The 16,636-nt window shown below is 37.2% G+C and overlaps 1 protein-coding gene across 4 annotated transcripts in view; it reads left to right on the top strand.

The window, feature by feature from the left end:
• Nucleotides 1-16,636, top strand: part of GAS2 (growth arrest specific 2) — a 117,449-nt gene that overhangs the window by 55,605 nt on the left and 45,208 nt on the right. For all 4 annotated transcript variants that reach the window (XM_015566620.1, XM_006753964.2, XM_015566617.1 and 1 more), the window contains exons 5-6: nt 1,776-1,839; nt 10,987-11,128. In XM_015566620.1, coding sequence (XP_015422106.1) covers nt 1,776-1,839; nt 10,987-11,128 — 206 coding nt within the window. The remainder of the gene's footprint in view (nt 1-1,775; nt 1,840-10,986; nt 11,129-16,636) is intronic.

The following is a 16,636-nucleotide window of genomic DNA, read 5'->3' as shown; positions in this document are numbered from 1 at the left end:
CCTTCTCCTCAGTTTTCATGTATTCTTTTTTTCCCCACTCAAAACTCCTGTTTGTCATTTGTTAGTATGGACAGAATTTTCAAAAAAAAAAGTTCAAATAAAAATAAATTGATTATCTACAAAGGAAGATTGATTTCCATTTGTTTGCTTCTGTTTTGTGACGGTTGTTATTGGATGCCTATGTGATATGACATGCCACGAGGTACATTGCTCTGAGGTTGGTTTAATCGCAAAAGTTGTGAGGTTTGTGTCATTTGAGCCAAAGACAATTAATGGTGCATTTGACACTGGAGGTGTTAAGTACCTTTATTTTAAGACCTTTTAATTAAAAGTAACTTTAGGCTTCCCCAATTAGGATTTTGTGACAGTTTATTAAGGTTTAACTGAAACTAAAATTTGTATTACCAAGATTGGAAATATTTTAATTCAGAAATCCCATAATCAGTTTTGTTTTCATGAACATTGCTGATGGGATTAGGATTTATTTTAAAAGCTTTAAAAGTGATATTTTATGGCAAGATAAAAATTTGTTTCTGTTGAAATCCAAGTGAAATCATATACTTGCAATCCAAGTAAGAGTATTTTTCTAATCACCACACATTCTGAACAAATCCTATCAGTTGTCCATGGACCAAGTAGTGCCACTACCTTAATCTGTGTAAATAAAGAATTAAATGTGTAAATTAAAGGAATGGAATATTCCATTATAAAACTGAATGGGATATTCAGTTATAAAAATGGGATATCCAATTATAAAATTCTATGTTTAAGAATTAAAGAAATATTATGATTTTTCTTAAAGTGTATTAATAAGCTAATATACTTTTAATCAGGATATTAACTGTGTCTATATAAAGCTCATTGTAATGCAATATTTTTTCCAATATCTGTTGTCTTTATTAGGTTGTATAAAATAACACTTAATAATTCTCTAATTATGTTTTGAATAGAGAATAATATAAGCAGTAGGTACTTCTCTGGTAGGCACAACAAATGCAAGTATGATTTGTCAGCATTACTGACTGTGTCCAAGCAATTGATAAAGATGTGTTAAGTAATCAGGTTATATTAGAATAAAAATATCTATGCAAATAGTAGTCTTCTCATTTGTTCATTTCATAAGCAAAGCTGGCAGTTGGTATATATTGGTGTATATTTCCAAAATCCATCAGTTGGAAGTGTTTGTTTCTAAATTATCAATCAGATTTTATTAGAAGAGGACATTAAGTTTCAGCGTCTCATTTGTCATCTTGGCTTAAAGGATAACAACAAACTGTGATGTGTGATTTTTATTCTTATTCATTGCGTTATTTCTGCCAAAATCACTAAGTGAAGGTAAAGCCAGGATTTTAAAAAGGCCAGTCCTTAAAAAAATAAAAATAAAATAAAAAGCCAGTCTTTGTTCCATAATCTTCAGTGTGCTGTATGTAAAATATCTATCAGCTATTTATATCATAATTATAGCCACATATTGACTTACTAAAATTAATTGATGAAAATAATTTTAAGGTGAGATTTACACAGGTTGAGATTTCCTGAGACTAATGGCTTTGGGGAAGGGGTCGGACAAAGAATTTTGAAAACTACCTTGAAGCTTTAGTAAAGTGAAGTCTTTTGTGAGGTAGGTAGGCTGTTTTTTGTGAATGTTAGAATGAAGACTAGCTAATTTCCTGGGCCCGGGAGAGATGAGGGGGTCAATGGCAAGCCTATTCACCATTGAGCTGCTTTATAATCCCTTCTAGTGTAAATGTGTCCACCTCTGTCTTGTCTTTCAGTTCTCCACAAGCAACCCAGAGAAGTGTGTCTCTGTTTGCTAGAGCTGGGCCGGATTGCAGCCAGGTAGGTCAGAATACTGCTACTATGTCAAGACATGAACCATCTCAGCATCCAAGCATGTAAGAAGCTTGATGGCTTTTTATTGCTGATGTTGAGCCTGTTGAGAAGCTATTTATTCAAATACGTACCAACATCTCAAGAGCAGTCACTCAAACTAAAAGCATGCCACCAATGTTCTTACCATTGTGATCTTGTTGTTAAAGCCACTCATATAGCCCTAACCGGTTTGGCTCAGTGGATAGAGCATTGGCCTGCGGACTCAAGGGTCCCAGGTTGGATCCTGGTCAAGGGCATGTACCTTGGTTGCAGGCACATCCCCAGTGGGGGGTGTGCAGGAGGCAGCTCATGTTTCTCTCTCATTGATGTTTCTAACTATCCCTCTCCCTTCCTCTCTGTAAAAAATCAATAAAACGTATTTAAAAAAATAAAGCTACTCATATAAACTGTATGTGACAATTACTTTTACCTTATTGGCAAGTCTATCCCATTATTTTTGTTCCTTAATCCTTCATGCTTCTCTTCCTCTTTCCTCTTTACTAATGTTTAGCCTTTTCTTTTGTTCATTTTTTTTTTCTCATTTTCTCCACTCAATATCTCATCTCTTAACTCTTTTAGTTTCTAATTCTGAGTAGGGGAATAGTTTTAAAATTATTCTCCATATTTTTATTAGGAGAATATGTAGAATATAATTATTCTTACATAGAGATATCTTTAGAGTCTTAGTCTTCTAGCAAAAAATAAATAAGAAGCAACTGTAGAAATCATAATTATGGTTAAATAGACAGAGGGAGGGACTTTATTAGTTAAGCTGACTTTATGTCATGTCTTCTTTTGTATTTTGCAAACCATTAAGCAGCGTTTCAGACAGCCCCAAAAATTAGAAATGAAGATTTAAATCTTTAAGAAGTCTTAATGAAAAATTAAAATTAAGAATAAATTAGATGTTTTCTCATCCAGATCTGGTTATACTTTTAGAGCTGATTTCAGATGAACCAATAAGATTTCAATAAATGACTTGCTGCCATCGAAATGCTAAGAAAAAGAAACATGGGTCATCTGGAGTTCTTAATTAGCAGATGGAGCAAACAACTTTTTGTTTAGTTGTTTGTTTTGATTATACTGTCAGAATATTCTAAAATGCAGATTACATATTGTTGCTTTAATATTGTAACTATATGAATCAAATAAGCATCATGAATCTGAAAGTTGAGATATAGAAGTATTGAGGAGTCGCAGTATCTGCAGAGTTAGTTGGGGAATTGTCATTTTCTTCTTGTTTAGTTTCTATTATTTGCCTGTTTTCTGGATTTATTTATTTACTTATTTATTTTTGTAAATATACTTTGTTACCTGAAAAGAGAGAGGGAGAGGGAGATAGAAACATCAGTGATAAGAAAGAATCATTGCTTGCTGAACTGAACATTTTAACTATGATCAAATCATCAAAGGAGAAGACATAATACCCAATGACAAAATCCTTTTAAAAATCACCTTTTCTCCAGCTCTACATCTGACATAAATTGCCCCTTGCCATAGAATGTAAAGCAAATTAAAATCTTGGTTATTAAAAAGGAATCATGATGGTCTGTTCAGTTTCAAGGTAAAGCATATATGAAGAATTTGACATTTTCCTTTCCCCCCCAAATATTTTAAAATTGAGATTCTATGTTGCTTTTTTTAAAAAAAAAAAAAAACAACACAACTGTATTGAGATATGATTGACCTACAAAAAGCTGTATGTATTTAATATATACAACTCGATGAGTTTGGGGATAACTATACATCTGTGAAACCAGCACCATAATCTATGCCATAAACATATCCATCACCTTCAAAACTTTCCTCCTGCTATCTATTATCATTACTTATGATAACAATGGGTTTCTCCATTTCTCTCTATACTTATGATCATGCAAGCTGACAAAAGAAGTTTTTATTCATGCTGCAAAGAAAATATTACTAATCTCATAAAGGAGTTGTCAAAGGAGTAAGACTACCTTTACGTTATAATACTTGATTTGTAAATTTAGCTTTTTATTTTCTTCACCTACTTGAGTGGTGTGAAGTATTGCACACTTTCACTGAAAAAGAGGAAATATGCCAAGAGATTGTTCAGGGTGTGCCATTGTACATTTTGTGTGCCACATAAGGTTAAACAGTTGAAAATGAATCAGGTAGATGGAACATTTAAGTATCAGAGTCTATTGAAGATTCTCTCAGTACACATTTGAAGATTTCTGTATTTATGGAAGTTCAATTGTGCTTTATAGAAAATGGCAAACTGATCAACCCAAATCCCATTTCCTTAGCTCTATGTTGAAGCATATTAGTTAAAGAGAAAGAAAGAAAATATATCCCCAATCTCATTTTTACTCCTACATTAGGTATATATCCTTTATCTACATCCTTACTTTGTGCTTCTTTCTTGTTTAACTCCTCCATGGAGGCTTATATAAATTATTAAGGTAAGATAGTTTTAGCCAAAACTAAAAGTGACTTTGGGAGAGCTCTCAAGAATCACAACATTCATTTGTATACACAACGGATGAGTTTTGAGCATAACAAAGTTCCCAATACAATCTTGTGAGTTTTTTTTTTATCACTAATAGATGATGCTTTTTTATATTTGATTCTAAACATTTCTCCTCAAATTACATAAAAGTCCTCTTAAAAGCATCAACGTCGCTTCGGATATGATTTGCAAAATGTTTCTGGTTTTCTGCCATGTTCTCCTGCGTGGTATCATTCAGGGAAGCCCCTTGGGCTTCTCAGAGCTCTGAGATGGGAGGATGAGACCACTTACTTTTGTTCTCATGGTAAAACTTCCTTTTATTTTCAACCAAATAGAGTTATCATCCCTGGAGAGTGAAATCCCTCCATTAACATTTCAGAAACCATGTCAGTTTCTGGGTGTAAAATATGCATGTTTGCCTTCTGAAAAGTAAAACACTCAGCAACGGGAGGTCAATAAAACCTCACTGATCTTTTTAATGACAGTGTTTTGATATTTATTCCTTAAAAAAAAATGTTGCTGTGAATTTAAGTTTTTCTACGGACTGCAGAATTAAGATTAGCTTTACACTAATAGTAAAACACTTGATATTTTGGTTTGGGGCCATAATCAATCATCAGCATCATAGTGAAGCTTTTTATATTTTTGAGAACTTCCTTGATTTTGAACAAAATTTATTACTACTAAAAATAAATATATCTTATTTATTTTATTTTTTTAATCTTTATTGTTGAAAGTATTACATATGTTGCCTTTTGTTCCCCATTGATTCCTTATAACTTGCACCCACCCCATGCCCCAGGCCTTCACCACCCTTCGCCTGTGTCTATGGGTTCTGCATATATGCATACAAGTTCTTTGGTGGATCTCCTCCCCCCTGCCCACCTGTCTTCACCTTCCCTCTGAGAGTTGACTTTCTGTTCTATGCTTCTATGAAAACAAAACAAAACAAAAAACTTTAAAATAATTTTGTCAGTCTTCTATTTTGATCCATGGCCAAACAAAATGTTTCATAAAAATATTCTTTTACAAGACTTATTAATTAATTCATCCTATTTAAAGCACTTGTCTCTGACTACTAAGAATATCATGTTTTCACATGGGTGAAATTTCCTTTCAAATCTAAATCTATCTTTAAATTACTTTAAGACAGAATAAAAATGGGGCAAAAACTATCTTGCAAGAATCTGTAAACTGTTACAAGTTTTAAAATGGGGCCGTAGTCAGTTTTCTCAGTGGTTAGAGTGTCTGCCTGTGAACTGAAGGGTCCCAAGTTCCTCTGGTCAAGGGCACATGCTGGGTTGTGGACTCAATCCCCAGTGGGGGGGCGAGCAGGAGGCAGCCAATCAATGATTCTCTCTCATCATTGATGTTTCCTCTCCCTTTTCTCTGAAATCAATAAAAATATAAAAAAGGGGGTGAGAGGTTTTAAAATTTGTCCCTCTAACTCTAGTAAAGTTGGCCACAGGTGTCTTTTATTTGAAAACTATAGTCTACTAAATAGTTTGAGTAAATGTTCTCACTCAGGACTCAGTTTGGGCTCAATTATTTTATCTAGAACAATCTCAAAAGTTGTGCCACATGCCAGAAAAACAAAGTCCATGTATAAAATCTCATCATGAAGTCATCAACCATAAGACTCTTCCCAAGCAGTGTGTAATATTTTTTAATGGGGCAAAAAAAAATGTATTGCCTGGGACATACAAATGTGAGGATTTGGTTTTAGTGGATTCACCCTTATCCCTGGGACATACAAATGTGAGGATTTGGTTTTAGTGGATTCACCCTTCTTGCTTTAGTTAGACCCTGGGAGCTACAACAGCCTTCTCTTCCCCAAAACTCTAAAATCTTGTCCTTGGAACAGAGTAGAAACCAGTATAAATTTGTGAAGACCTCATAGACAAAATAGAAATATGAAGTGGTATAGAGTTAATCATGGAAACCATAACAAAGTGGCCTTTTGGAGCATTGGAAAAAAGAAAAAAGACTTACTTGTTGTCTAAGTTGGCTTGCAGGTGTGGGCCCCCAACCTAAGGGGAATTTCATGATTTACAGCCTGTTGACATCTCCAGACAGACAGGAAGCCAATGAATCGTATTTAAGTGTGCATTTCTGGACTGGCTGACTGTACTGGAGGCAGCCTGAAGTAGCCAAAAGCCAATATAAGCAGAGATTTGGGGCTTAGTGCTGATTTTCTGTGTTCAGCAACATAGCTAATTTGCAGCTTTCCCAGATAGAGAAAGCTCTCCGGGGCAAGGTTCCGTGTGTGACTGTGACCAACTTCATTCAAACTAAGTCCACTTTGTATCAGACGTGGAGTGGAACCTCCTGCCACTCTAATAACATATTATTTTACTTTGTGAAAAAAGCAACAGAAAAAGTTAGGCAACCTATTCCTGAAAGGTGGCATGAATCCACCTACAATTACAAGTGAAATCATATTTTCCAATTGGCCCACTTTATACTTTCACATATGAGGTTTTTCACAGTATTCACTTTTAATTGGCTGTGACTCCTAGTGTTTTAAATTTCTCTACGTTCACTGCCCAGTTTGTTATTCTCTGAAGAATATTAAACATAACAAATTTTTATACCTTGATGGAACTAAGAATTCAAAGAAGTCTAGGGAGATTAAGAACGAGTTGCCTGCTGAAGTTCATGCAGCCAGCTAGTAGCAAAGCTGTATTTATAACTTCGTCTGCTCCACTTCAGCACTGAGATATTTCTGCTATTCCACAATTATAGCAAAATCAATGTAAAGAAAGCCTATAGTAAGGGTGCATCCTGCACACCGCCTACCAGGGAGGTGCCTGCAATCAAGGTACATGCCCTTGGCCGGAATGGAACCTGGGACCCTTCCGATGCTCTATCCACTGAGCCAAACAATATTGCCCACTGACCAGGGCAATATAAACAATCTTAATAATACTACTTCATATCTTAATTATGATGCCATTATATTATTTAATTTGGTGGTATAATATACTTTAAAAGTAAAAACTTTGGCAAAAGTACATTAGTACTGCAGTTTTCTGGCTGTGCAACATTTGAAACATCAATTAACAGCAATCTCAGAGGTTGTGATGTGTCAGAAGCTGCGCTACGAGTGTAATGGATACTGTTGTAATTCGTTCTAATAATATTCAAATACAAGGATTAGAATGTCCACTTTATATTGAAAGAAAGCTGAGGCTCAGTAATAATGTATGTGAAGGTGCCCTCATGGGCCAGACACATGCTGGTGTTCAATAGCAGTTGCTTTTCTCACATTCTTTCTCCCTCCCTGCACTGCTACATCAGACCTCTAGGGCAGGCCATTTTCATCTCTGCTTTTCTGATAGAAAGCAGACTCCTAGAAGTTAAGTGATCTGCTAAATTTAAAGAGTAGGTTCATGACACAGTTAGCTCAAGTCTACCTCAGGGAATAATGATGCACAAATCTCCATATGAGTATTGTTGGGACTTACCAATGGGAATGAAATGCTGGGTTGAGTTCAGTGTAATTACTACTAGTATCACAAAGTTTTTTTAAAAAAAGGTATTCTCATTTTGGAGAGGGCTTAAAGTCACCTAGCATTTTTTTTGTAAAGCATTTATGTACGTTCAATATTAAAGTGATACGCATTTAAACACCCCAAACAGTGAAACCAAATACATAATTGGAACTCCAAGTTATTGTTATATGAGAATATGGGATTTTTTTTTCTTTCATTTAAACAGTGTGAAGTACCTACTGTGTTCCAGGATCCATGCTAACTGCTGAGGATGCTGTGAATCAGAGCGTGGTCTCTGCTGTTAGAGAATTTGCAGTCTGGCACATGTTTTAACTCATGTCCCAGTATGTGGCTAATGTGATTAAAAGGTTAAAAATATGATAAGTGGTGCCTAGGTCTTTGATTTTTATAACTAAAAATGACTCCATTCATAGAGGCAGTTCTCAAAGCAGCATTTGTGCCGTTGAGTTATGCTAGCTGGAACTGTTTTGTACTGAATTCTAACGTTTTCCAGCACTCAAAGGGCACCTGACACATACCACCCAACCTTACCATCTAAATTCTGGAAAAAAAAAAATTAGAAGATAAAGGAGTGGCAGATAGAACAGCACACATCCTCTTTGTTGTTGATAAGGTCCGAGTTGATGGACATGCTTATTGTCTGTAACGGAACTGCAGAATCAGGCCAGTGAGCCACCTAATTACAGGCAAGGATGAATCAGGGTGGAGGTTCCTGTGGAGACCTTCCTATGGGCAGTTTCTTTTCTAGATGAAGAAGGGTAAAGTGAGTCAAGCATATTCAGTTTATTCTTATGCCATGATCTGCATGGTGGGTTGAGGATAACCTGTAGGAGGGCGGACACACAATGAAGACACTATTCAAGAAAAATGAATTTTAAAGGCCAGGGGTGGGGGGTGGGGCGGGTGGAACCTCTTTTGAGAAGAGGAACCACGAGTCCCAGTCTTGCCCGTTTTTTGTTCAGTTTGGTTACACATTTGTCCCTTAGCAATGCACGCAGGCAGGGCAGACAGACTCAAAGTTCAGTGAAGTTTAGTGAACAGTGTGAAGATGATCAGGTTAGGAAATCACCTCGAGCCATCACGATCACAGCATTGCAATATCTGCATTCTGATTAAGTGATCGTTTTTCACCAAAGGGATAACATCCAAGGTAGAACCTGCTAAGATCAAGGTCCATTGGCCTTCCAATGTCTCTTTTGCACTTCCAAGCGAATGCTGTTATGCGCTGGTCTTCAGCATGCTTAGACTTACCGATTGGATAAACCCTTTTATGTTGTTGGGGAGGAGAGAATAATGGAGGAGAGAGACCAGAAATTAAATGAACCGAACACCCTCTACAACAGTGGTTCTCAACCTGTGGGTCACGACCCCTTTGACGGTTGAACGACCCTTTCACAGGGGTCGCCTAAGACCATCCTGCATATCAGGTATTTACATTACGATTCATAACAGTAGCAACATTACAGTTATGAAGTAGCAACAAAAATAATGTTATGGTTGAGTCACAACATGAGGCACTGGATTTAAAGGGCCAGAAGGTTGAGAACCACTGCTCTATAAGAACCAAATAATCACGAGTGAGGAAATTGCTTCCCCTTGGGAATGTCTACTGAACACATGCAATGATGTCAGTTAAAATAACAGGCCATTAGAACAGGTTAGTATTTAGTAATCTAAGCTTTTACATTTAATACTGTTTTAATGTACAGCTCAGTCCAAGGTACTAGACATACCACCAACATACGTATTCTCTATCTATAGATTATTTACTTGGTAGATTATCCATGACCTGAGGCTTTTCCCTCTCCTTTCTAACTCACAATCGCCTGGTTAAAAGTAAGAGAAAATTGGCTTCAGTCCTGAAGTCAGAGAACCTGGCTTTGCACCTTTGTGCAGCTCCTACGTAGTTCTGTACCTTCTCTGGATCTGTGTTCTCAGCTGCACAGATGAAGTGTGTGGTAGATGATCCCAGAGGCCCTTCTCAAATCCTAATTTCTGGTTACTTTCGGCCTCCTCCACCTGGGATGGACGCTGTGATTGTGATGGCTCGAGGTGATTTGCTAACTTGATCATCTTCACATTGTTCACTAAACTTAGATGTACAATTGATGCACATTAAGAAAGCAAATCAATTTTAAGTTTACCCTAAGAAAAATATGATTATGGGAGATAAAAATGCTAATAACTACATCTATTTTTTAAAACTTCTATGGCATTTATAATTTAAAACACAGACATTTAACATATTATTCTAAATTGTTTTTCTTTCTTCTCTGTTCATTTTCTTTCCTAGAAACACTAGACATGCTTTCATTATATTGTTTTTAAGAAAATAACCTGTATAACCCATAGTCCATTGTTCCTGGGCCCCATAGGAGGTATACAATTAATATAGAGAATTTCTTTTCTGTTAAATCATTTAAGAATGTTTATTTGGGGGGATTATTTTTTCAAACTTGGCTATGACTGAATTTATTTCCATCTTTAACAAGCTTGTGTCCAAAATAGGAGTTCAGTTACATCACTTATATCATTTCCTAGTGAATATGAAAACTGAATACTAAATGTTATATGGTTATTTGTATTATTGATTCATTAATATATTACATGTAGCATTTTATTTAATCTTAGTATGCTATTTGTTATGTGTTGATTCATATATGTGTACACACACACACACACACACACACACTCAGCAGATATGTTTACCCCCTGTTTAAAAGGTGCCACTTAAGAACCATTCCATGCCAGGAGAAGTTAAATTTTTTTAAAAAGTTATCAGTTTTCTCCTGTAGTCTTCATAATCAACTATAACATACTAGAGGCACGGTGCACGGATTAATGCACTGGTGGGGTGTGTGGCCTACAGGGATCAGCCCACTGTGGGAGTGCCACTCATCCCGGTCAGCCAAGCAGTGCTCCCACTGTGGGAACACACTGACCACCAGGGTACAGCTCCTGCATTGAGTGTCTTCCCCCTAGTGGTCAGTGCACATCATAGCGACTGGTTGACCAGTTGTTCTGGTCATTCCACCATTCGGTCACTGGGCTTTTATATATATATAGATAGTAAGTGTATCGTTGTAAGTTATGCATCTACATTGATCTTGTATCTTTTAAAAGGTATGGTGTGGAGCCTCCTGGTTTGATAAAATTGGAAAAAGAGATTGAACAAGAAGAAACACTTTCTGCCCCTTCTCCTTCACCTTCTCCTTCGTCAAAGTCTTCTGGAAAAAAGAGTACAGGAAACTTACTGGATGATGCAGTAAGTAAAACTGGTCAGACTTTATACTACGTAGTCTTTTTAACTTCAAAACTCATCTTGTTTTATTTTTTAATTTAAATTCCTTATTGTTTAAAGTATTACATATGTCTGTTTTCCCCCATTGACCTCTCCCCAGCAATTCCCACCCCTCAGCACATGCCCTCATCCCCTACTGTCTGTATCCATGGGTTATGCTCATATGCATGTATACAAGTCCTTTGGTTGATCTCTTAGCTCCTTTAATCCCCCCACCCCCTGCCTTCCCTCTGAGGTTAGACAGTCTGTTTGATGCTTCTGTGTCTCTGGATCTATTTTTGTTCATCAGTTTATATTGTTCATTATATTCCACAAATGAGTGAGATCATGTGATATTTGTCTTTCTCCAACTGGCTTATTTTGCTTAGCATAATGCTCTCCAGGTCCATCCATGCTGTTGCAAATGGTAAGAGTTCTTTCTTTTTTACAGCTGTGTAGTATTCCACTGTGTAGATGTACCACAGTTTTTTGATCCACTCATCTGCTGATGGGCACTTAGGCTGTTTCCAAATCTTAGTTATTGTAAATTGTGTTTCTATGAACAAAGGGGTGCATATATCCTTTCTGATTGGTGTTTCTGATTTCTTGAGATATATTCCTAGAAGTGGGATTACTGGGTCAAATTATTCCACACACTCTCTTATCAGTCTAATCTATATCTATTTTAATTTCATTGAAATTCATTTTAAAATCCTGTGAAAAAGTCTGTATTTCTACAGTTCATTTTGAGATTCAAAACTGAGCCAGTCTTTCAAATAAAATGTCACTTAATTCTGCTGAATAGTATCTAACAATGTAGGACAATAGATCAACTCCTTAAAAGTTGACTTTGAAAACACTTAAGATCGTTGCCAGTGGTTTGACTCCTCATTTCACAGGTAAGAAGCCTGAAGCATGAGATCTGGAGGCTTGTTAAAGAGGGAAAGCAAACACCACAGAGAAGATAACTGCTCTTTACCGACTGCCTGCTGTGGCCCAGGGTCTAGCATTGTTTTCCAAGTGCTCTAGGTATCTGTAAGGCAGGTTTCTTACTGAGAGAACACAAACAGAAGTTGAATCACCTCCTGAGGAAAAAAGAGGAGCTCAGATTCCAACCCAATTCTAACTCTGAGGTCCCCATCCCTCTACTTAGCAGAGTCCTTGAGTCACAGTCTTTGGCAGATTAGCAGCTATTATCATTGTCCCTCATAATCACAGAAAACATCCTGGGTGTTACAGCAAAAGGAATGAATTAAAACTCTCTGGCAACCTCTGTTGCCTGTTAAGTAGTTCTTAGTGATAAGTAGTGTGTTCGATTATGTGTATTTACCTCCCAGAACATGTGTTTTGGGTACAAATGTTAAAAAAATGGTTACTTGTTTTATAGCAAATAGTAGCCTCATTCAGAGCTGTTAGAGTGAAGTATGCCTCCCATACATGGGGAGGGTCCTGAGAAACTAGCAGCAGCCATAATGCCCATTCTAAGTAGACAGGACTACAGGGACTGCTGGCCCATGACTAAGGGTTTCCTTTGCCAGGGGCTGAGCTGAACAGGCTGGGACTGTGGCTGACTGGCACTACACAGTGCAGAAACAGGGTTTCCCATCTTTTGCTTTCCTCCATGTGGCACTCTAACGTACACTGCAGGTTCGGATGAGCAGAAATATAACTTTCCCTGGCAGATTGAGAATTCCCATTTCTGCTAAGGGCAGCAGACTTAAACTTAGCCTGTTACAGTATCTTAGCCAATAACAGTTTAATTTCGTTTTCTTCTGTTCAGTCCATTCAGGAATTAAAGAATAGGCAAGGACATTTTTTATCCTCACCATTGACTTGTGAACCAGGAGGTCATGGTTCGATTCCCGGTCAGGGCATATGCCTGGGTCGTGGGCTCAATCCCCAGTGTGGGGTGTGCAGGAGGCAACCAATCAATGATTCTCTCTCATCATTGATGTTTCTATCACTTTCTCCCTCTCCCTTCCTCTCTGAAATCAATAAAAATACTTTAAAAAATTTAAAATGATAGAACAGTTTTTAAGGAACAGTGACATGCCTTGCTTATCATAGTATTTTGTATTTATTTTATAAGTTGATTAAATAAACTATTGTATTAATAGTAGGTAATAATGCATTATTTATATATTGATGAGAACAATTTTCCCCGATTTATTTTTGTGTAAGATGTTCCTTTAGTCTTTCTCTTATAAATGTGTACCTCTGGGGCAACTGCACTTGATTATAATTCCTTTCCCCTCAGCTGTCACTTCTACTCATTTTCTTTAATGCTTTATAGTCAGAGCTTTGGCCAGCATCTTAACCTCCTAATGAATTAATTTCTGAATCAAATACATTTTTTTTAGTTCTCACATTATGAGGCTTATTTCTCATGTTTGACATTGTTGAACAATGTGTTCTTGACATTATTATCCATAAACATTATTGTTACCTAGCTGCAACTCAGATTTGATGAAAATTTATAGGGGTTCTCTTTAACATCCAAGGTAAATCCCAAATCATTTATGTCACATAAGTCTCCATATGCTGGCCTATTTTGTCTTTCCCCTCTAGACTCATCTTAGCATTCGGAGGTACCCATTGTAAAGATGCCCGCTAACCCCAAATTCCATAGGACATTTTATGCTCTGTGTTTTTCCTCATTTGCTTTCATCACCATATGTATGCCTATACATTTTTTAAATCTACTTTTAAACATCTTTTCATCTTTTAAAATTCAGGCTGTGAGCTTTCCTTGGCATCTCCCATTTCAGGTGATATTGACAAATTGGTCCTCGATGCCTCGAAGTGTTTTTATATATTTCATGAGGTATTTACCTTATTGGGCATAAATACCCATTATTGTCTATGTGTAGTCCTTGTTCTCAAAGACATGGGCCATCTTTTATTAGTCTATGTCTATTAGTGCCATTTTTGTTGAATAGATTATCAATGTGAGTAATTAAGGTTTTAAAAAGCTTCTTCCTTGTTCTATTTATCTGGAATGGCCACGTGCTCTGGAAATGGGCTACTTTGCAGAGGGAGGAGGTGTTGCCCCTTGAATCCATTTACATGAACCTGGGAGAAGTAGCTAGAATGGTTCCCTCTCTTCACCAGCGTGTCCCATATGTGGTCATCCCTCATCCTTGGGAATGGGAGGAAAAGGACGGGAGGGAGGAGGTGGTGAAATAACTATGAGAAGGATTTTGGAAAAGTTTCTTCAATATTTCAGTCCAAGCAAGACTGTCACCCCATGGTGGTTCTCCCTTCTCCAACTTCTCATCCCCCAACTGGAAATAATGAGGGGCTCTCACAAGAGCTTTAAACCTCTTTTAAAGTTTACCACAAATTTGGGAACATAACCATCCATTTAGTTACGGGGTTTTAACTGAATGTAGGAATGTGCAAACTGGATATTTCTGTACCATTGCCAGCTAGAATACTATGTTCTAAAAGGTTATAAACCAGCATTTCTCCAAGAATGTTTAGTCAAGTACTGACACCCCAGATACCTCACAGGGAGAAGAATTCCATGGTTAGGTTGGTTTGAGAAATACAGCTCACTGTATTCCCTGGGTAGAGTTGGCAATTCACTGTGATATATTAAAGGCACTAGTGAGTTCCATAAGATCTTGTTTTACCTGGAATTTTCCAAATTATTTGGCCATGGAAGTTTCTTATAGTCTCTCCTTCATACTTTGTTGCTGAATTGCATTGCAGTATTTGCATTCTGATTAAGTGATAGTTTTTCACCAAATAATTTATTTTAGGCACAGTGAAACAGTGAGAAACATAATTTGAGTCTCACTAATGATATAAATCAGATATTCGTATGTTGTCAAATATGAAAATTAAGAAGTCCCTATGGTAGTTGCTTCACTGCATGTGAAACATATATAGTGGTGGGAAATTGAAATTCATGTACCCCAGTTTGTGTTTTATTTTTTTTTATTTTTATTTTTTTAAAATATATTTTATTGATTTTTTACAGAGAGGAAGGGAGAGAGATAGAGAGCCAGAAACATCAATGAGAGAGAAACATCGACCAGCTGCCTCCTGTGCATCCCCCACTGGGGAAATGCCCGCAACCCAGGTACATGCCCTTGACCAGAATCGAACCTGGGACCTTTCAGTCCACAGGCTGACAGTTTATCCACTGAGTCAAACCGGTTTGGGCCAGTTTGTGTTTTAGAATGGGGATGTAAAATAGAGATTGCCTGCAAAGTTCCTGTGTTCAGTTAAAAAGATTGGCTATTTCTGCTCTGACAAAATTACTATTTGTATCAAAAAAGTAAAGAAGAAAGAGGATAAAGAGGGGGAATAAAACAATAAAGAGGGAAAAAAGAGAAAAGAAAAAGAAAGGGCAGAGTAAGAAAAGCAGGCCTGTGTTAAGATATCATGTTGCAGAGAGCAATGTCAACAGGAACTGCCAGTTTTGAAACTGTCGATATTTCCTCACATTTATTTGTTTGCTACCTAGGGGGATTGAGGAAATTTGGAAAAAAAAAATATAGGTGACCTTTTATGTGGATAATACGCCCTACCTTCTTTAATCAAGATATCATAAAAGAATACACAGTGGTGTCCATTCAGATTAATTTATTCTCCGAGGGCCTGATAGAGCGATTCAGCTGCGATACAGTGGTGGGGTCCGGTTCAGTTCTCTTTGCATTCCCTCATGGGGAGCTGGTTCCCACACAATGAGTTGAATCCAGTTCTAAGAAACCATTCTTACTTTCTTCCTCTTCTCCATCAACTTCCTCAGTCTGGGGATGAGAGATAGCGTAATTCTGAGTAATCAGGCTCCTCTTGAAATCCCATTTCAGCAGAATGCTGGCTGGGTTCCTGGGCCCAAGCAGAACACCTGCCAGACTGACTTACCCCCAGGTAATGTAAGACGCACAGATGTCATCGGTCACTGTTTACTTAACAATCTATTTTCACTACACCGCAGCCTGGCCGCCTCTCTTCCATTTCTGCCCTCACCTCTCACACAACTACAAAAAAAAGCCCTTGATTTTTTAAAAAAAACAAGTTTGTTTTCAAAGCTCGGAAGGCACTGGGAGAAGGGCGGGCCACTTGAGGAAATGCATTTTGTATTTCACTTCCTTTGATTCCCACAGTTTCTGCGTTTTGTCTAAGAACACTTCAAGATGGAAACACTTTTACCCATACTTGCGATTATCATTTTTTTTTAGCAGAGGAACAGCTTGAACACCAGTTTACCCTTTGCTCAATTACTGTGTGGCAGGAAAGCTGGGCAAGCAGGGCTCTCCTAAAGTTTGGGCCACGTGCTTTCATAATGCTGACTTATTGTTCTATCATCACCGTCTTATTTAAGAATATCCATTCAAAAATGTCTCTAGGGACAGAATTCTGTTAATATTGTGTGTGTGTGGGGGGGAGGGATGGATGTACCTATGGGTCAAGTATCATATGATAGGAAAAATTCAGAACTCAAATGCACAGACCTAATCACTAACTTAATGACCTTAACAG

The sequence above is a fragment of the Myotis davidii genome, unplaced genomic scaffold (genome assembly GCF_000327345.1).
Source record: "Myotis davidii unplaced genomic scaffold, ASM32734v1 scaffold330, whole genome shotgun sequence".
Lineage (NCBI taxonomy): Eukaryota > Metazoa > Chordata > Mammalia > Chiroptera > Vespertilionidae > Myotis > Myotis davidii.
The sequence above is the reverse complement of the archived record's forward strand: the minus strand, read 5'-3'. Positions and strand labels throughout refer to the sequence as shown.